At 40.7% G+C, this 21,261-nt stretch overlaps 1 protein-coding gene across 7 annotated transcripts in view; it reads left to right on the top strand.

Moving 5' to 3' along the window:
* Positions 1–21,261, top strand: part of rnf220a (ring finger protein 220a) — a 204,725-nt gene that overhangs the window by 142,958 nt on the left and 40,506 nt on the right. For 4 of the 7 annotated variants that reach the window (XM_084731972.1, XM_084731969.1, XM_084731971.1 and 1 more), the window contains exons 3-4: positions 8,862–8,991; positions 17,184–17,235. In XM_084731972.1, coding sequence (XP_084588098.1) covers positions 8,862–8,991; positions 17,184–17,235 — 182 coding nt within the window. The remainder of the gene's footprint in view (positions 1–8,861; positions 8,992–17,183; positions 17,236–21,261) is intronic. The other 3 variants (XM_084731970.1, XM_084731976.1, XM_084731975.1) reach the window with 1 other exon arrangement.

Raw genomic sequence — 21,261 nt, 5'->3', positions numbered from 1 at the left:
GATTGTGGATGCGAGGCGGTGTCATTCTGGGGAAGGGGTAGAATAAGGGGGGGATGAGATGCAAGGAGGAGGAGGCCAGGACCCTCGGGCTAAGTGAAAAGAAGAAGAGGAGACGACAGCAGGGTTGAAGGGAGAGGGGAAAGGGAGCGTAGGAGAGAGAAAGAAATAAAGGAAAGGAAAAGGAAGAGATTGAGGGGGAGCAGAAGTGGCCCCTCTTTCCCTTTCCGTGAATCAAATCAAATTCCCCTTATCGCACATTATTTGAAGAGGTTATCGGGCGCGGTAATGCGGTTACACGCCGGGCCGCGGCTGAGAGATTTCCTTGTTTACCGATGTTGGCGGGTGTTATAGCTAACCGGCCGGGCGAGCGGCGAGGGGAGGGGAGGAAGGTAGGAGGAAGGGGAGGAGGAGGAGGAGGAGGAGGAGGAGGGGAAGAGGAGAAAAGAGGGGTAGCGGGCATAAACACTTGATGCATGTCAGAAAACTCATTTAGGGGAACAACAAGGAGGGGGAATGGAAGTGTGTGTGTGGACGCACACACAAGGAGAAGACAGTTGTTCAAGGACAGAAAAACAGCCTCTACATGTAGACACTTTGTAATTCCATTTGGGAAATGTGCTTGTGTGTTTTGCAAGTGTGCATGTTGCAGCCTCTGCGTGTGTGTGTGTGTGTGTGTGTGTGTGTGTGTGTGTGTGTGTGTGTGTGTATACGTGTGTCGCCCACCAACATACTGTATATGTGCCAACTCATAAATCCAGCCCTGCTCTTTTTCTGAGTCTTATTGTTGTGCTTAAATCCAGTTTACATGCGCAGCGCTCATTAGCTGATTGTGTGTATAATTTATACAAGTGGATTCAAGGCCTGGCAAAAGATATAAAAGATAGAAAATGGTCAAGTTCATGGTGAGTCAAACATTTCTGTGGGTTTCTTTGTAAATGTTCAATCCAACTGTTTTTAAAAGAGAACAAATTTAAATCCACTACAAGGAGTTTTTAAACTGGTTATGAAACAGTCTCAGTTTATTACTGAAGCCTCGGTATGACATACAGATAGATAACAAGAGCATCCAGAAAAAGATTTGTTGTTTCTCTTTAGTTCTTAATGTCTGCCAACAGGTCAGAGTCCCCTTGAAATCAGATAAAACAAGCCTCTGTCTACATTTTCCCAGGCAAGGTTAGATTGAGTAATACATTAACCAGTTAAAAAGAGGCAGGAGGAGATTTTTATGAAGATCATTTTGTTTTGATGTTATAATTTGTGTTATTTTTGCGGCTCCTGTGAACAAAAAGCTTTTGTTCACAGGAGCCTCCAAAATCAACAAAATGTGAAAGTTCCTTGTAGTAGATTTAAAGTTACTGATTGCTGGGTAACTTTGGTATATTTAGCCTTTCCCATGTTTTTTTAAACTTCTGCAGACAGCAATTTTTGAAATTGGTCCAGGATGAGGGAGACCGCTGCAGCTGTCAGAATTGAGACTAAGCTACAACATAATCCCTTCAGGCAAAAGTGCTTGTTTTTGCTACTGACAGATTCAGATTGTTATTGTAAGTGTCTGACAACATTATGGAAAGGATCACTACAGAAAGAGACATTGTTTTAAAGACAAAATATGTTTTGTTGAATCAGAAACAGCTCTTTTATGACTGTTGCCAAACTAACCAGACTCCCTTCAAAAAGGTGTAATCTTAACGTTGTCATTATCCTCTTCATTCAAACTCGACAGAAACAGGATAAAACTTGCAAAAAGCATTGTCACTCATCTTTTCACTGTTTCAACAAACGCCGACTCTATTTTGGTTGAAATAAACCCTTGATTCACAAAGTTAGATGTGAATATGTTCTACATGCTGTTTCTCCACACTGCTTCTCTAATGTTCGACCTCCCTCTCGCTTCTCTCCAAATATTTTCACATCTAAAACAGTTAATTGATGGTTTATTTCAACTAAACAATCAGAGGTGATGATTGTTGGAACAGTGGCAAGACGAAGTTTGAATGAAGATGACAATGTTGAAATTCCAGTTTTGCAAAGGGAGTCTGGTTCGCCTTGTGAGACAAGCAAAACATGTTTTACTCTTAAAAAAAGGTCTCTCTGTGTGGTATCCTTTCCATAATGTTCTCAGACACTTAGCCTGTCAGCTGCAGCGTTCTCCCTCAATTCTGAGCCAGTTTCAAAAATTGTTGTCCCCATTAGTCACTCAGACACAAAGACATGGGACCAGGTTGAAAAATACATAAGAACCATTTAATCTGTACATGTAGGATTTTTTGGTATTTGGTTTCAGGAACAGTCCTACATACAATCTCCCGTTTCCTGAGAGGTAGGAATGATGGGCGAGATAAAAGCGAAGGGATGACACGCAATACAGGTCATTAAATGGGATTTGGACCCACAGTGTTGTGAGTACATGGTTTGCCTCTTAGCCCAGTGAGCCATGAGGACACCCCAAATGGTTTTTTATCTCTGGTCCCATTGAGAGCGAGTATTGAGCTGACAATCCCTGTCCTCTCTGGAGGTGGCCTTTTACCTCAGCTCATTGTAGTCTGTGACTGGGAGCCTGCGCTATCTAGCATCTATTGATTCCCACTTCATCTGGACCAAAGCAACGCCGTAGAGGGTCGAGAGACACTGAGAGACAGAGAGAGAGTGAAGGTGTGTGTATGTGCAGCAGAGGAGAAAAAAGTTAAAAAAAAGAAGAAGAAGGATGCTGCTTCAAGTGTTAAAAAGGATTAAACTTGCTTCATGATGACTGACATTTGATAAATGTTCATCAACTATTGGCTAAAGCTATTTTGCTCAAATTTCAGTGAACATACATGCATACATATTAGTGCACAAAGAAGGACATAAAGAAGGTTTAAGGGAGTAAGACCGGAAAGATATGTATGAGAAGAAAAAGGAAAAAACAGAGACTAAAACAGGTTGAAAAAGGAAAAGACAGGAAAGGACAGGACAGGAGAGGAGAGGGCACAAAGACCAAACCATGGAGAAAGTAAAAATGCAAAGGAAGGAAAGCAGGAAGGAAAGGAAGAAAATTAGGATTAGCATGAAAGCAAGGGCAAATGTGAAACAAAGCAGAGATGGAAAAAAAAGGAAGATCCCTCCTCTTTGCTCTCCACTCTTCCGTATGATCTAACTCTCCCCGCCTCACCATCTGCTGTCCATAATTACCTGTCTACTTGTGTGTGTTACTCCTCTCATTATTTAAAACATATAGGGACATAAAAGTCCCATCCATAACTCCATAACTTTTTTCATGAAATATACATGAGCTTTGTTTTCTTTTTTAGAATTATCAGGATTTTATAAGCTGTTTTTGCTCTAGTTTATGCTGTCAAGCTGATTTATTTATAGAGTATCTGTGTTTTCTAATGTATTTTTACCTAAAAATAAGAATCCATGTGTTTTCATTATCGTTGAATGAGCCCTTTATATCTACAAATGGCTCTGGTTCTTTCTGACAGAGGCCACCATGCTGCACAGCCACATTTATATAGAAGCTGAAAACTGTCAAACAAAACACTGGCTATTAAGAGAGACTTTCACGGCCACCGTAATTTCTCTTACATTCATGGAAGGGGAGGGTGAGACAAGCAGTATTCAGTTGATTATGTGTGGAATGCCACTAAATCCTATGCAATGGTCCTTTAAGTCTATTTCCCAAGTGATGGGAATTAGAAATCAGATCAACAATCCACAAGCAGGCAACGGTCCAAGTCAACTTGCGGTTACCTAAAATGACATCTGTCAATTTGATGTAAATGAGTTACTTTAAATAACGTTTAAATTAAATATCCAATAGGAGACAATGAAAATAAATACACAAATGAGTTAACAAGTAAGTGTAATACACACAATACAAATGAATCGGTCATGATAATAACTATGAAAACTCAAAAACAGTTGTGCAAATGTGTCACAAAATGTATAGACTCAAAAAACTCATATTTAGTGACGTACACATAACAGAAGAACATGTTGTATTGAAACCATCAGTCTTGTAGAACTGATTTGCCACTTTGTAAATTGAATTTTATTTTATATTTTAATGTCAAATAGAGGATATATAAATGATGTGTGGCTTTGTTGTCATATACATCCAGCTGACAAAGTTGCTCAGCTAAAATAGGAATTAGGGAGCCTCTGGATTGAGTTAGACCAGACAAAGTGTACATGTCAGTGCTAAAGCAGCCAGTAAATAAATCAGACAGAAGATAAAAAAAAAAGTCAGTGGATATGTTTCCTGCCAGTTGGGTGACTTATTGTTTTGTGACATGAACAAAAACCAGTGAGAGCCATTAAGTGGATCAAGTGTCAGAGATGAAAAGGACAGAAGATAGTGAAAGAGGAGAGAGTGATAGAGGGGTGGTGGGGCTGAATTAAAAAGAGAAACAGAGACAGAGATATGGAAAGAGAAACAAAAGGGTCAAATCGGGAAAATGGGAGATAGAAGGAGTGAGAAATAGACAGATGGAAGGATTGAGAGAGGGAGGTAGGATGAGAAAGATAGTCAGAGAGAAAGAGAGATGAGACGATCCATCTTGGCACATTAGGGGGGGATCAAGCCTACACTCCATCATGGCTGTCAGAGAGATGCACACCTCCTCCATCCGCGCATCCATCCATCCCTCGTTCGCTCCGCCAGCCGGCATTTCACTGAAGAATCTCAGCACTAAAAAGTCCTGTCAGGCCTATTTCCTTGTTATTGTCCGGCCCTCTCCTCTCCTTCTTCCTCCTCTCCCCTCCTCTCCCCTCCTCTGGATCTGATACCTTCCCTCTGCTCTCTGAGATTAAAGGCACCCTTGTTGCGCCGCAGGCTTTGTGTGTGTGTGTGTGTGTGTGTGTGTGTGTGTGTGTGTGTGTGTGTGTGTGTGTGTTTGAGCTGTGAGGTCCAAAGCAGGACATGTGGGAAACATGTAGGTGTTTGTGTGTGTGTGTGTTGCCCCAACATTAATCATCTTTAAGGCTCTGACAAGCCTGGTGTGCGACATCACATCACATCAACACCCCCCGCACATACGCACACCCCTTTCCCCCCTTTCTCCTCTCCTCCTCTTCTTCTTCTCCTCCCCTGGATTTATCTGTCCGTTCTCCTCTCCACATCACTCACTTCCCTCAGGGAGCTTTTGACAGAGAGAGGGAAAGGAAAGAAACATGAGGGGTGAGAATGACAGAAAAGTGTGACAGATGGTGACAAACAAGTTGTAAAAACCCATGAAGAAGAAAAGGAGAGAACTAGGAAGAAATTAAGACAGTGGAGAGAAAAAAGATAAGAGTGAAAGTTTGACAGGTCTTTTGATTTTGCAAGATTTTGAGTCACAAGTATTGCAAATTTTTGGCAGACAGATAATTCATTTGAAATTAAATTAATGAATTGGAGTAAGTAGTGAAAACTTCAAATTTGTTTAGAAGATCTACTAACTTAAAATGTTGAGTGCCAGTAGAAATGTATTTCATTTTTGTTCATTCATTCATGAACTCTGTGGAATGTGAAACAATTGTTTTTTTAATATTTAAAATGATTCAGTTCTCTTAACTTATTGTGATAACGGGTGAATAAGTCACATTTACTGATATAATAATCAAAGAACACATGTACCACCAACTCCAAATATTTAAGTGCTGATAACTTCCAACTTTTGAGTTTATGAATTCAAAATAGATTTCCTCAGTTCTTTTGAGTATTGCTAACTTGTTTGGGTTTACGGTGTAGGTTGTATATAATACATATAAGCAATCTGCATAAACCTGTTTAGATTTTTAAAGTCAAAAATATGAACTGCAAATCTTACTCCACATTATTTTATTTTATGTTTTGCACTTTGTTTTACCTATTTATTTTGTGTTGCGTATATTTTGGGGGTTTTGTCATCATGTTTTGTTCTATATTTGACATATTTTTGTGTTACTTTCATGAGCTAAACACAGTTTTCCATTCTCCTGGATGATAAACTTGTATTCTATTTCATTCCAGAACCTTTTCATGTCAGGAACTCCCATAGTAAATGCACAGTAGACCACCGACCACAAATCTGGAAGGATTTTGTCTTATAGAATCGCCTCTAAGTTATTTTTTTTAATTTTTAGTTCCCTTCCCTTGTTGTTCCAACTTCCAAAAACATGTAATAAAAGTTAAGTTCTTCTATTCCTCACTTTGTTTGGGACCCCCCACGACCCACTCAAGAACCCCTTTTGGTCCCCAGATCCCAGTTTGAAAACCACTGTTCTATTTAATTCTATTCCGTCGCTTGACTCTGCTGTCCAATTTCCACCTGTTCCATCACATCAGAGCAGGTTAAATTTGAGTGTGTGTAGTAAGAGTTTGTGTTTAACAGCTTGGTTTTGACCCTATTGTCAGACAGCTGAATTCAAATAGATTCAAATCAATTCACACAACACAAAACTCCTCCACTTTAGTCTTTTCCTTTTGTTGATTGTTGCTGTTCTGTTGTCACACTCGTGCATTTACATTTCCTTTTCATCAGTTTTTTAATAATGCAAATAAAAGTCACACATCCATACAGAAAATTTCACAATTGAAAAGAAAATCACTGCACATTGAAATGCTAAAACTCACACTGTGCAAAATAAGTATTTACTTTTTTTAAAAAAGAATACATTTTTGACATTACAAAAGCTGAGAAATAATCAAGCGCCGGCATATGTTTGTGTGCATGCCTGTGTGTGTATGTGCGTCCATGTTCTCCAGGTGTGTGTGTTTGTCTGCGGAATAGAAAGAGCCCCATCAGCTGCAGACAGGGATTGGATCTTTCTTTGTTTGCTGTGGCGGATGGCGATGGCTTCAGCATGACTCAAATTATCTTGTCAAAGCAATAAAGGGGAGAAGGAGGAGGGGTGGAGAAAGAGAGATGGAGAAACAAGGAGAAAAAGAAAGGGAAATAAACTGAAGGGAGTGAGCTTGGTGGAGGAGACATGATGGCAGAGAAGAGGAGAGGGAAAGAGAGAAAGAAAGGGAGGTGAACATTGAAATAATCAAATAGGAGATGAGAGATAGAAGAAAGGAGGAGAAAGAGATGAAACAAATAAATGGATGGTTGGGAGCAGAAAATTAGAAATGGATGAGGCCAGAGAGAAAGAGCACGGAAGGGATAGGTGTGTAAAAAGAAAAGAAAAGAGGTAGAGAAAGAGAGGCAGAGGGAGAGACAGAGAGTAATCGATTACCTATTTTTCAAAGTCACTTAACGTGTCCAGTGCTGTGGCTCTGTTAAGTAGCGGTTGAGGGGAATGGGAGGCTGGTATGCGCACACACGCTCTGAAAAAAGGAAGGGTCGGGTGGGGGTGTGTGTGTATGTGTGTCAGCGTGTGTGTAGACGTGTGTGTTCCCCACTAGTTGTCTCATGATGAGTTCCCTCGCAAGAAACTGTTCTGACAGACCAATATGTGAGCAAGGATACGTGTCCCCCAGAGGGCCGTGTGTATGTATATGTGTGTGTGTGTGTGTGTGTGTGCGCGCCACCAAAGACAAGACAAATCAGGAGTCCCCCTACCTGGTCCCCTTGTTGCCGTGGTGACAAGCAGTCTAAACGGGATATCCTGGCTGAGGCGGAGCCTATTGTTCCCGGTCTAAAAAAAGCCCATTTGATTGGCTAAATACAGGAAATCAGGAAGTGTCCTCCAGCATTAAGCACTGAGACACTTTCAATAGAGGATATATTTATAGCCGACGCAGACAGACTCAAAGGTAAACTTGAAAAAGTAGGATGTATAACACTTGTACTGTAGTTACACACACGTAAACACTAAGGAGACTACAACATGCAAAAGGTACACACACTGTCCACATATACCCCCCAGAGACACACTAACCCAGACACACAAACAGGTGGGGCCCCACCCTGTGCCCTGCTGATCAAGGACAATGAAGTGAGGTAGTGTTGGCAGACTCTATACAGCATTATCTCATCCATGGCCGACACTTCTTTAAATCTGCTTTGACCTGAGAGGACACAATGGAGACTGTACAGCACTCTATTCCCCTTTTCCTGTGTGTGTGTGTGTGTGTGTGTGTGTGTGTAAAACTCAGAATTATAATGCTCATGTACTTAATGTGTGTGTGATTTTTAGAGTAAAACCAAGGTTCAGGCCTTGGTACTAGCAAGAATACACAATGCTGAAGTTTCCTTGAGTGTCCTTCCTGAATTGAAGGGCTGCCCAGTCAACTTTGTAGAAAGTGTGCGGCAGGACCATTGACATAGATAAAAATCCTGCTGTACAAAAATAAAAGCCAAATATGAGAGCTGCCATCTTGCACTGATGACGTCATTTGGAGCCAGGGTTCCCACCATGGCACTGAGTTCCCGCACGTAAACCTGGCAGACTCAATCAGTGTCAATCATGACCCCGCTTTTTATAGCATCAAATAACTAATTAAAACTGATCAAATACCTAAAATGACATAAAGAATGTTGGAGAAAAAAATATTTGAATTTTCCTCTGATGTTTTAGTTAGTGGCCATTTTTCCTATCTACTGAAATTTAAGATTTATGACCTATACTGCAACCAGATGTTTTGGCTTCACTTTTGGAGAGCTGTTATGTTGTCCATCTCTATGTGTCAATGGGCAAGACAGAGTTGTGAAACAATTTGGACTCTGCCTAAAGCACTATAATATATTCGCTATATGCGTCACTGGGAGAAAATATTCATTTCTTATGCATTTACGTGGCATTAGTGGCCCTTCCCATCAGATAAAACAGTTAAAAGTGAAATCTGATCAATATTGCTATCAATATTGATGCAATGTATCCAAACACAAGAACTGTTCGGGTGTCTGGGTCTTGTTTGTCCTATACAAATCCTAATGTTCCTTTCTTTGTCTTGCTTCCTATCTCGTCTCCAGGTAAAAAGAAGATGTCCCTGTATGACAGCCAGGCTCCAATCTGTCCCATCTGCCAGGTGCTGCTCAGGCCTGGAGAGCTCCAGGAACACATGGAGACGGAGATTGAGAGGCTAGCTACCATATGCCTCAGGTAGGACTTACACATGCAGTATGTTTCCTGCTCACACATACACTCACACACACATCATGTACAGTAAGTTCAGTTAAATTGAGGTTGAAAAAAAAAATGGCTCCAAAAATGTGTGACATAAAAACGAAATAAAGAAGAAGACATGGCTGAACAGTTAACTTGTGCAGGGGGTCTGTTAGCTTACACAGTAACAGCATGCAGCAAATTCCAACTTAAACAACAAAACATAACTCTAAATGAAACCTAGCTGACTTTTGAATTAATTGCCGACTAGTTTGCTAGCTAGGCGAATAAAAAATGTAACTAGGAGTTTTTTAGTGGCTGAAAGGCTTGATTTTACTTTTGACTGATGCTAGCTCTCTTTTCCCTTGTTTTCAGTCTTTCTGCTAAGCTAAGCTTAACACACCGTCTAAATCATGTTCGCAGAGAAATCAAACTGGTAGCAGTCCTCTCCAAACTGTGAAACAGCAAATTTTCCAAAATGTACACAGAGGTATTTCTTTAATATCCCTCAAGGCTGAATGTCTCGAAAGTCTGATATATTCATTTAACATATAGCATCATTAGTTTGCAGTCAAGTGACATTATCTAGATACTAATGGAGCAGAAAAGGTAAACAAGATTTTTAAGACAGATGCTCCACTGTCTCATAAAGAGGAATATTTTTTGGCACGGTGTGAAGGCTGAGCTTTAACTCAGCTATTATGTCAGCCTCACTGACTGCTATTCTGTGCGGGCACAGATTTTGGTGTCATAAATCTGCATAAAAGGCAGAGGCATGCCGTCGACGTAACGCTAAGTGTTTCCTACAGGGATTAGGATTCAAACCTGTGACCTCAAGTTCACTGCCGCCCCCTTCTTCTCCTCATGGCAGTTGCACGAGCTGTTTTACGGTGGATAAATCAACTCCAAGCCCTTTTAACGATGGGACACAACCATTAGGATCCATATTTCACCTTGACCGCACGTCTGGCTGTGTGTATGTGTGTGTGTGTGTTTGTGTACATAAGTGTTAGGCTGTGTTTGTGTGTGACCTGGTGTCCACCTAAGCGGCCCAGCTTTATGATAGCACCCATTAACCCGAAGGAACAGGGCAACAGATAGCGTCACCCCACGTGGAAATCATACTTCATTTACCCCCGTTTACACCTCTTACACCCCTCCTCCTGTCTGTCTGTGTCCGTATACTGTACCAGTCCTCCTCATTGCTCTTTTCCCTCTCCATTTTTTGCCACAATCAGTCTGTTCTCCTCTTCTGCCTGCTTGTTCCCCCGTCCTTCTTTCCTCTCTAATTCTTTCTTTTCTACGCCACACTTCTGTCCTCTGCAGTCTTCCCTCTTCTCTTGTTCTTCTTCTTCACAGCTATGCCATGTTCCACCCCCAACTCTCTTTTCCTTCCATCTTCTCCTTGTCTTCTAACCCATTCTTGTCCCTTTTTCATTTTATTTACTATCTTTAGAAATTGCAAGCCAGCATCAGACAAAAGCAGTGACCTGGGATAAACCCATTGTCCTCAGTGTGAGCCGGTCAACATGTTTATTTCTTCCTGGCTTTGTGAGGAGGAAGAAAATATGAAGAGACAGCAAGAGAGTTAGAGAGAAAGTTCATATGAGTAATGGAGAAAGATTATGTTTTTATGTGCCATTGAAGTCTGGGGACATAGAATATAGGGCAAGCAACTCAGCTTATGGAGGAGGTGTGGTGGATATAGGCTATGGGTCAAGCAAATGCCGGATTTTCACCCAGGAGACCAGGCTCTGTGTCCTGTGTGAAACCAACAGCCAAGTCATATAAGCCACTTGTCATATAAAGCAGGATTTGGCTGTAGTCTTTAGAAAACTAAGTCAGAAACCTTGAGTGGAAGCAAACTCTGTGGTGGGCTGCTATCCACTGCTTCGGATGAGATTGGTGTGCTTAGGGTGGTGTGGCCATAAGCATAGTCAGTCTTGAGAAGTCCACACTGACTTGGGCTTATGGCTTTCTTTTTAAGAAGTCGTGGTCACATAAGACATTACGTTACATTATGATTTATCCAAAATTCCAACAACTCAGCTATCAGCATGACAGCTGAGGGTTCTCCATCCTTTGATGAAGACCAGGAGATGTGGCTGAAAGCCCTGGGGAAAAACTAATGGATCTTGAGATAGAGATAGAGAAAATAGAAAATAGAAAGAGTTGAGTAAGGGTCATCATCCATTGTCTGAGTGAGGTGTGTGTGTCTCCATAATTAATAAAGGTTAGTAGTCTGCCCTTCCCTCTGTGGGTCTGAGATACTCTGTAAGCTCAAAACCCACATACACGGCCATTTAAGGAAATAGCACAGGTGAGATGGGATGGTGGCTAACGTGGAGGGAGGAGGGAAGAATGCAAGAATACAATTTTTAGATTTTTTTCGATAGAAATGTTCCTTTACATGCAAACGCACAAGAAGTCTGCATGCGTGTTGGAGGTAATAGAAATAAAAGCAGAAAGTATGTGTGTGTGTCTGTTTTATCTCAAAAACAACCTCATTCTATATCACACATACACTCACACACATGCACACACACACACACACACGCACACCGTCTCTCCCTCTCCCCGGCTCTCTGCATGGTAGCAGCCATCATTGAAAGTGACAGTGGGAATTTGGTCCAATTTGTAGTAAATCTGCCTTTAATGACGACCAGCGCTTGCTGAATGAAAGAGCTGTGGGTATGGAAACGAAGGTGTGTGTGTGTGTGTGTGTGTGTGTGTGTGTGTGTGTGTGTGTGTGTGTGTGTGTGTGTGTGTGTGTGTGAGAGAGAGAGAGAGAGAGAGAGTTTGTTGGTGTGAAAATCGTGTGTGTCCCATATCTGGCTGGTCTCCCCAATATTCTATGTTCTGTTCGTTTTCTGTTTCTCCTCTCTTTTCTCTTCTGTCCTCGCTGTGTGTGTGTGTGTGTGTGTGTGTGTGTGTGTGTGTGTGTGTGTGTGTGTGTGTGTGTGTGTGTGTGCATGTGTGTGTGTGTGTGATTACAACTGCCAACCTGTCCTCTCCTGCGACTGTGAGCTCCATCGCTTGTTCATGGGCCACAGCTTCTCGTGTAAGAACATGGAAATCACACACAAACACACACACAGTTGAGCAAATGGAAATCTATCATGCCCTGTACATGTCAGATGGCTCGTGGGGGCAAAGTAATCTACATACCCCATCACCCCCCTTCCTCCTCATACCCCATGCTCTTCTTCCTCCTCCTCCTCCTCCTCCTCCTCCATAATCAATTTGCCTCCACTAGAGCGAGCTCCCTCTTCTCCAGCGGACGACACAAAAAGGCAAAAAGCAATCAGTATCTGGAGGTTAGCAGCATCCCTCCATCCCTCCTTCCATCCATTCCACCAAACTCCCACTGAAAAAAAGACTTATTCATCTTTCTCTCCCTCTCTCTGTCCTCATTTGGTCGGGAGCGGAGGTGGGAGGGGCAGAGGTCCATGCTATCTGTCAGTCAAACTCAGTCCATGTCTACTTGTGTAGGACTGATGCAGATTTAACCAGGTGTGTGGAGAGGTGGCAGTTTTACTGAGTGGAGCTGCTTCTAAATTACAGATCCAATTCAAACTAGTACCATTGACATAAATACTGGAATAAGACCTGTAGCTGACATAATTTGGCTGTTTTAAAACTTCTTTTGGGTTACTTTCCCTTTGATTATTTTTTGCGGTTGCAATAATTTGAAATAGATTATTTTAAAAGTTTTAGGTCTCTGATAGACTGTCTCATTTATCAGTTTTTGACATGTTTAGGTGGAGGGAGCTTACAACACAAGTGTATAATTGAATCTGCAAACAATGAGCAGTAATTAAAAGAAAACCAGAGAGATCCTTCATCTTATTCAAAAGATTTTCTGAAATCACAAAAAAAAATTACATTAACATCTGAAATGAAGCCTATGATGATTCCTCACTACAGTGACAAAGTAATGTGAGTAATGGAAAGTAGTACAGATTAATATAACAGCACTCCACAGGAGTTCTGCAGCTCTGTACGCAGACATCTTTAACTTTCCTAAAAGCTTAATAGCTGTTTAATAATAAGGAGATGGAAATGAAATAGAAGTTGGAAATAAAACTTAATACTGTAGCTTTAATTGAAAAATGAAAAACATGCCTTTTTCTACTTTTTGCTAATTTAAAGGGGCACAATTTACTCATCAGGATGAGTGCTACTCGGCCTGTAAGACCAGAAATCTTGCATTACACTCTAGGTGAATGGAGTGCAGGGACGGACTAATGAAAAGCACTGCTGATTTGCTTCATGGGAAATGTAGGATCCAGTATTTAAAAAGTCTGGATATATGAACTCCTGCTGTTTCTCTTGCAAGTCCCTCAACTTAAGGGAACTGTGATACTGAATCACAAGAGTCTTACTTTACCTTTAATTATTTTACAGTTCCTTAATTATCATAATTTCTAATTCTGCCTTTAAATTCAACATTCTCGTACTTTGCTACTGTCTAAACAGTAATTTAATTCAGTCTCAAGAGGTTGTTATGATTACATGATATTTCGTGTAGCACGAGGGTTTACACAAGCAGAAGGTGAAACATAGTGAAGTTTTTAGATCAGTCACAGTCAAGTACAATAATGGTCTTAACGGAAATACATTAATTGCAGTCAGTTGATATTAAAGACTATCTCTTACTTCCTGACTTGTTTGAGTTGGTGGACACAAATTCCATCTCTCCTGCTTTTTCTCCTCTTTTACTTAACATTCACAGATGGCAGACAAACGAAAAAAAAGGCACATTTGACCCACAACCTGATCCGTGTTTATGATCTCACAGGTTCTTGTCCCTCCATTAGGTTTAACAAGTCCAGAGAAGAGACTGTGTGACTCTGTGTTGTGAGACTTGTTTGAAGCACCCACATGTCCTCACCTGTCTCCCCCTGTTCACACACACGCCTCATTACCACAACACATTTAAATTGCTTTGTCTCCCGTCTTTTCTTCCTTTTCCTGTCTGTCTGTCTGTCTGTCTGTGTGTTTGTTTCGCTTTGCCGTGCCGCTCATTTCCACACTCCTCTCCTTGCTTTGACATGGCAGGCAGCTGGAATTTCCAGGCCCATAACCCTCGCCATCAAAAATTCATAGAACCGGGCAAACAGACGTGTGAATGTGTGAGAAGAGGCGGCGACACACCAACTCTCCCATCACTCCCTTCTCTTCCTTTCTCTCGTTTTCTGTCTTCTTTCATCTTCCCCTCGCTCGATCTCTCTCTTCATGTTACCCGTTCTTCCCCCCCTCTCTCACCTCACATTTCATCTCCTTCTACCTCTTTTCTGTTTTCACCCCTTTTTTTTTCGCTCCCTTTCATCTCTCTATCACCCCCTCTGTCATTGTGGCAATTTTCTCCCATCGTGGCAGGCATGCAACTTGCTGTCCCCTTCTCCCTCTCCCTCCTTCTCTTGTCGCTGTTTGACACTGTCAACAAGCAGGTGGAGGTGGCTGTTATTGTTGATGCCTCTGCACAGGTTCCAGGTAATGAATAAAAGAGAGATAGAGGGGGAAGGAGAGAGAGATGACAGAGACAGAGATAGAAAAGAGAGGCGGTGGAGGTGGTGGGGTGGTGTTGGCAGATTCCCCTGCATTACACAGCAGCTTGACTGTGTCACCCATGTTTATTCTCTTTGTTGGTGGAGGTGAGGCCCGCTTCTCAGCTTTAACACACACACACACACACACACACACACACACACACACACACACACACACACACACACACACACACACACACACACACACACAGCAGCCAGACAATATACAGATGCAAACGCACATCCACACAGCACAGAAACAGTAATGACACGTTTTCACAGTCATGTTCACCATGCACAAACATATTTAATACATCCATGCACAGACACCTCTATATGCTGCACACTGATGCACATGCTCACTCTCACTAGCTAAGCTACTCACCTCTGATCATAAAGGAATCAGTCACATCAGATGAGGACTAATGAAAATCAATATGATGACTAATAACTAATAAAACTTTTAATATATCTTTTTTCAATGGTTTTATTTACAAATCTGTGTTAATCAGGGGTCTAACATACCAAAAACTCAAAGTATGTTAATACCACAATGAAAAGTCACTGATGTGATATTTATTGTGATATGAAAAATGACAACTTGGGTTGGATTAGCTGCCAACAGAGCAATATCATAGTAGCATTGTTAACAATGCTGACAATGTGGCTGGAGGCTAACCATCTAATACAGCTAGGTATCTCAAAACAAACAATCCAGTCAAATAATAATTATACCACCTCCAACATATTCCATTTCAGTCTTTAGAGAAGCTAAACATGCTCCAACTACAATTTCATTGGGCCTTTTAAGAGGTACTCCAGCAGCTTAGTGTTGTACTTCCATAAAGTTGAAGGGCTAAAAAGAGTCAGATCAAAAAATGGTCAGAATTGATTCAGTGGAGACCAATAAATCCTGACTTTGAGCTCCAAAAACACTGGGTCCTACATTTCCCATGATGAAACTACTTTCTTTTCATCAAACCCTTTGCATCTTTCAAACTCCACATGTGCACTTTGGAACATAGGCTCTAACATAGACAAAAACCTGAAAGTATAGATTCACACTTTTTCAGGTCTTAAAACAATAATCGAGTGGCCGTACAAACACTGAAGCACTTTGTGCCACAATCCTTCGATCCTTCCAGCTGATTTGTCAGGATGACACAGCCGAAGCCTCTAACTGTAACTACAGAGGAAGTTTAGAATGTTTTTTGCTTGGAGCGAGGACTGTGGAATGGCAGTGCTTTAGGAGGGATCTCTTAATGACCAGTGCACCAACAGCAGAGATGAGACAAAACACACTCCACATCACAGAATGTGCACAAGGAAAAAATACATTCATAGTACTTCCATACATCCATTTCATCATGCGTTCCTTCCCTTCTCTGTGTGCAGCTATGCATTATATTTCACTCTTATATTTTCCTTGTCTTGCTCTCATGCCTTCTTGTGCACCAGTTTGTAAATTCTTCTCTCAGATAAGTGACATATAAATAAGGCTTCTTATTCTTATTATCCACCCATCCATCCATTGAAAAAGGAAATCCCTTGTCTACCAAGGCATACTGTCAGATTAGAGGTCGCGCTCAATTCAGTTTCAGAAACATTCCTTTCCATGGTTTGCCACTGTCTGTCTGTCTGTCTGTCTGTCTGTCTGTCAGTCTGTGTGTGTGTGTGTGTGTGTGTGTGTGTGTGTGTGTGTGTGTCCGACGGGGTCTGGAGTGCTAACAGGGTCTCAAAGCAAACATGACAACCCTGTCTCGCTTTGTCAACGTCAAGCCTGTCGCAACGCTTCGAGAAGCTCAGAGAAATTTATCTCTGTGTTCGGGTGAAAGTCAGAGATAGAAGGAGAGAAAAGGGAGGGAAGAGAAGGAGGGGAGGGCGACAAAAAAAAAGAAATGAAAGAACAGATCAATTGAGATTGATGATGAAAGTAGGGGGAGTAAATGAAAAGAATCAAACAGTAGAAGTGTCAGAAAATGTAACATGTGAATTGAATTGTCTTTTATTTGCAGAATAGAGGTTAGTTGATTGTCAGTGTGTTTCATTCTGTCTTTCTTCTTTCTTTCTTCTTTGTTTACAAGTTAGCCGATTGTCCTCCACATATTGCAGAGTCAAAGTCACCATGGGCTAACTGCACTGACAAATCAAATCATTGTGATCATTTTTATTTCCTGCTTGTGCCAATACAACAAACAGCATGTGTGTATGTGTGATGAGTCAAATCTTGAGAATGAATGCTTCAGTAAAGAATATCCAGCCAATGTTCTCAACATCCTACTATTTACAGTAGTAGTTCAATTACCATCAAGTAGAATAGCAGGAGATACACAGATGGATGGATAAAAGGTAAAAGACCAATGAATGAAAGTGAATAAATGTGTAAACAAGTTGCAAACCCTGTAGTGTTAGAGTCAACCTTTTTGTAAAAGTCCATGATATTCTGTGATTTCCTCCAAAAATTCAGAAGTCTTAGGGGTTACTGAACACACCTTCCAAAAATACACAATATCTTAAAAATGAATGAGCTGTCAGACACGCCTGGAGGCTTAAAAACAAGCAGAAAGACCAGATTCAACACACCACTACACAACATGACAAACTCACTCAATTCTATTTTGTCTTCTTTCTGTCCAGCAGTAAGAACCCTTCACCCAAGGATGGAGCAGCCACTCCAGGAACCCCCAAGGTGAGATAACCCTCTTAACATGTAATAGGAGGTCTGTATTTGGAGTATTCATTTGGGCTGAAATCAAATAGATCTCTCATTATTGTCACTTATATTTGGAACACATTAAATGTTTTTGTACTTTGTGACTTTGCATTTAGTGAAGGGCAAAAATGTCAAATTCTGCCAAACAGAAGTGATCGTTACCTTCATTATAGATCAAATGGTTTTTATTCACATTGATATGGTGCTAAGAGAAGAAGTAAGTGATTGAATACTAAGTGAGATGTGTGCGCCATAAACCTTGTTCGATTTTAAAACATGACACTTTTTCAATGATACTGTGTCATGTACAGTTGTAGTTCTTTACTGTCCAACTCAGAGATGTTGCTCTGAACTCTCCGTTCCTCTCTGCTGCATTAAGAGGAAATCAGCTGTACTGTAGGCCTCTGTCTTATATCTCACACACACACACACACACACACACACACACACACACACACACACACACACACACACACACACACACACACTCTGTGTAGTACCAGTCTCCTGTGGTCCAACAGGCAGCAGCGCCAAGAGGCACTGTACTGTGATTGTTCCAATTAGAGACACCGAGATGCAGACAGACAGAAAAGGAAGGAGAAAAGAGACGAAAAAGACAGATAACGTCAAATTGTAGGAAGAGTGATTCATGATTCCATCAAGTAGACGTTCCCTTATAGTGTCTGTCTGTGTCCACTGACTCATCTGAACACATCACTAGCTGCCAGACTAAGACTGGTTTTAAAAGAAAAGAAGACCTTTCTATATCCTTAGAATTATCTGGAAAGAAAAAAAATCAGAGGACTTGGAACAAGTGGTATGGGTGGACTTGATAGCTTGGTGATTTAATGGATCACTAAAATACAGGAGAAAGATAAGAAAGGAAATAAAAAAGAAGGTGAGATAGCAGATTTTTTATGATGGGAATCAACTTATTTTTCGAGAAATTACTTCATGTCACTCTCAAACAGATTCTGAAAACCTATTTTCAGGAGGTTCAAATAATCTTACATTTTATGGTTGTTTTTTTTATCCTCAGGACGATACATTACTTCCATATGTCCAACATACATCAAATGTGCTTATTTATGAACCATTCCTTCCTTTTCCCAGAGATCTTATTTTTTTTTTGACTGTCACAAGGAAAAAGGGTGTCAGAGAGTATATTGTACAGATTGTAAAAAAACCCTCATGCAAATTTACAATTTGCAGTTATTCAAATAAAAGTGACTTTTCTTAGAGCTAACCAGTGTCATATATTAGCACAACAGAATCATTTTAGGCTCAAACATGAACTGCTAAAGTATGAACATTACTTGTCCTATTTTCTACTGATAAAAAAGGTAAGGTAAAGTTCCTTAAATGTAGATATTAGTGTTTGGGAACTTTATAATACAGTTAACATGTTGACAGACAACATATTTGATTTGATTATCATCAAAAAAGGCACTCTTGCAAGACACTTTACAACCATTGTGACTACAGTATAAAAGTCTATTGCAAAAGTCTGCAGTGACATGAGGTCTGATATTTATGTATTGATGTTAAACCAAAATGACGACCTGTACTTTATCTTAACCAAAGTGCTTTTGTTTGTCAAAGTCACCCAAAGTCGCAAGCTATCCTTACTTTATCCAAAGCAGTTTTGTTGCAGGAGTCTGGACATGAAACCCGGACTATGGTCCTACACTTAGTCAACCATCCTCACCAACCACCTTCTTGCAGATCCAGTCTCTTATATAAATGTGTTTACAGTGTCATCACAACAAAATAATGAAAATAATTTAGTAATAGTAGTAGTAATAGTAGTAAAAATGTAATTTCAAGGAGGCAGATAGGGTTGGAATAGTATATATATCTACAGTGCTACGTTATTGGTGAGACCCGTACCACCTAAAGCAATCAGGCTTTATTATTTCCATGTTTGTCTTCATTTCTAACTAAATCCCATGTGAAAGTCAAATGCCCTAACCCAGAAAAAGTTCATTCGACGTGCACATGAATGCAGCATAAGAGCCCTAAAATAATTCACGGGATCCATTTTCATTCCCACACACCTTTGGGTGCTGACCCGGGCTTAGAGCAGCACTCACAGCACTGTGGGTGGGCTTGTACTTGAGGGTGGCAGACAGAGCAGGCGTTAGCGCCGGCCTCCCTCTCCGGCCGTGACTGCGCATCTCACCACTGTTGTTTAGTATTCAGCAGGAGGCCATGAAGAATGGAGAGGGCCAGTCTGAAGCACATGGGTCTGTTGTCGTCGTCTCCTCCCCGGTATGCACCACCCGGCCCTGTTAGACCGGAGATTAACCCCGATGCACCTCCTTATGGGGTGTTTGGCTCACTCTGTGTAGTCGTTGCCAAGCTAAGGTGATTGGGTCAGCCTGAAAACATGGGATATCTGTAGGGCCACACACTCTGTGACATACACACATACACACTGACTGTGAAAAGATTCCGACATGTACTTGTCCTGTCGCTTTGCCTCTATTTATGTAAGATTTGGACATACAAACACAGATTTAAACACAGTTTACAGTCTTTACAGTCAAACAGAGGTGACTTAACCAGAAGTACAGATAGTTGTTTTTTAAAAACTCAGGTAAAAGTAGAAGTACTGTTCAACTTCTTTCCTCAAGTAAAAGTAAAAAAAGTACAGGCTCTGAGGGTGTACTCAAAGTATGAAAGTATGTTTTTGTGTAAAGCTAACTGAACCCCACCTTTTCTCCACCCAGTCTTGCCTGGTTACATCATTTTTGTCATGTTACATCTTTTCTTCTTGTTACACATTTTTTGTCTTTTTTTTGTCTTTTTTATTTTGCTGTCTTTTATGTTGTTTTTCTGTAGCTACATCTTGACTTTTACATCATTTTTGTCTTATGTCGTTTTTACCTTGTGATGTCTTTTATGTTGTTCTTGTCCTGTTACGTCTTTAATGTCGTTTTCATCTTGTGACATCTTTTACATAGGTTTTACCTTGTTAGGTCTGTCATGTGTGATGTCCACTGATGGACGCACCAAGTAATCGTCCTTTCCTGTCCTATCCTTCATTGATGCAATGATGTAAAGAAAAAATTATTAATTTATTCTCCTCAAATGTAGTAACTTAACTTAACTTAAGTAACAAGTAGTAGTACAACGTGCATACTGTGTAATTTTTTTAAAAAATGTAGGGAGTGAAAGTAAAAAACTTCTTAAATACAGTACAAAGTATTTGTACCCAGTTATTTCCTCCCTCTGCAGTCAAATTTAGGGTTAAAATTTGAGGTGCAAACCCTGTTATGTATCTTTAAATGCAACCTTTTTGTAGCTGATCCTTTTACATGTTGACTTAATTGGTTGGTTTTAAAAGACCAAAATTTCAATGGAAGATCTTCATGTATAATCTCTGCGTAGAATACCGTTAAATGTCATATTCTAATGATAAAACTTCAGCATATTCCCAGAACGCCCCCAGGTAAATGATTCCTGACCTTTTTAAACCTGAGTAAAAGAGAAAAAAAGACCACACACACACACACACACACACACACACACACACACACACACACACACACACACACACAGGCATAAAAGCATCATGCATAATGTCCAATTTACTGTGGCAGCACTGGAGGTTGGTCATTTCTCACATATTATTATTAGATTACTGCTGTCGAGCACTTAAGCCTCTGCTCTGCCCCTTTCCACTTGATTAATAGGAGACGACTGTAAATACAAATATTTCATAGCTGCCTTGTAAAAAAAAAAAAAAAATGCAGTAGCACAGGCACACATGAAAATATAAGCACACACACACAGCCAGAGCTCTGTCAGGACTAAGCCTTGTAAAAAAGTGATATTGCTCCTCTTTTCTTCTCTTCTTCTCTTTCTTTCACATCATTATCTGCTTGCTTCTCGTTCACTTGAGGAATTCCCGGGATTGTCTTTGTCACAGAGTGGGTTAGAAGAGTCTTATATATGTGTGTCTATGAGAGAGAGAAAGAGTGAGTGCATGTGTGTGTG

Source organism: Lutjanus erythropterus, chromosome 12 (assembly GCF_056507025.1).
Source record: "Lutjanus erythropterus isolate fLutEry1 chromosome 12, fLutEry1.hap2, whole genome shotgun sequence".
Taxonomy (NCBI): Eukaryota; Metazoa; Chordata; class Actinopteri; order Lutjaniformes; family Lutjanidae; genus Lutjanus; species Lutjanus erythropterus.
The sequence above is the reverse complement of the archived record's forward strand: the minus strand, read 5'-3'. Positions and strand labels throughout refer to the sequence as shown.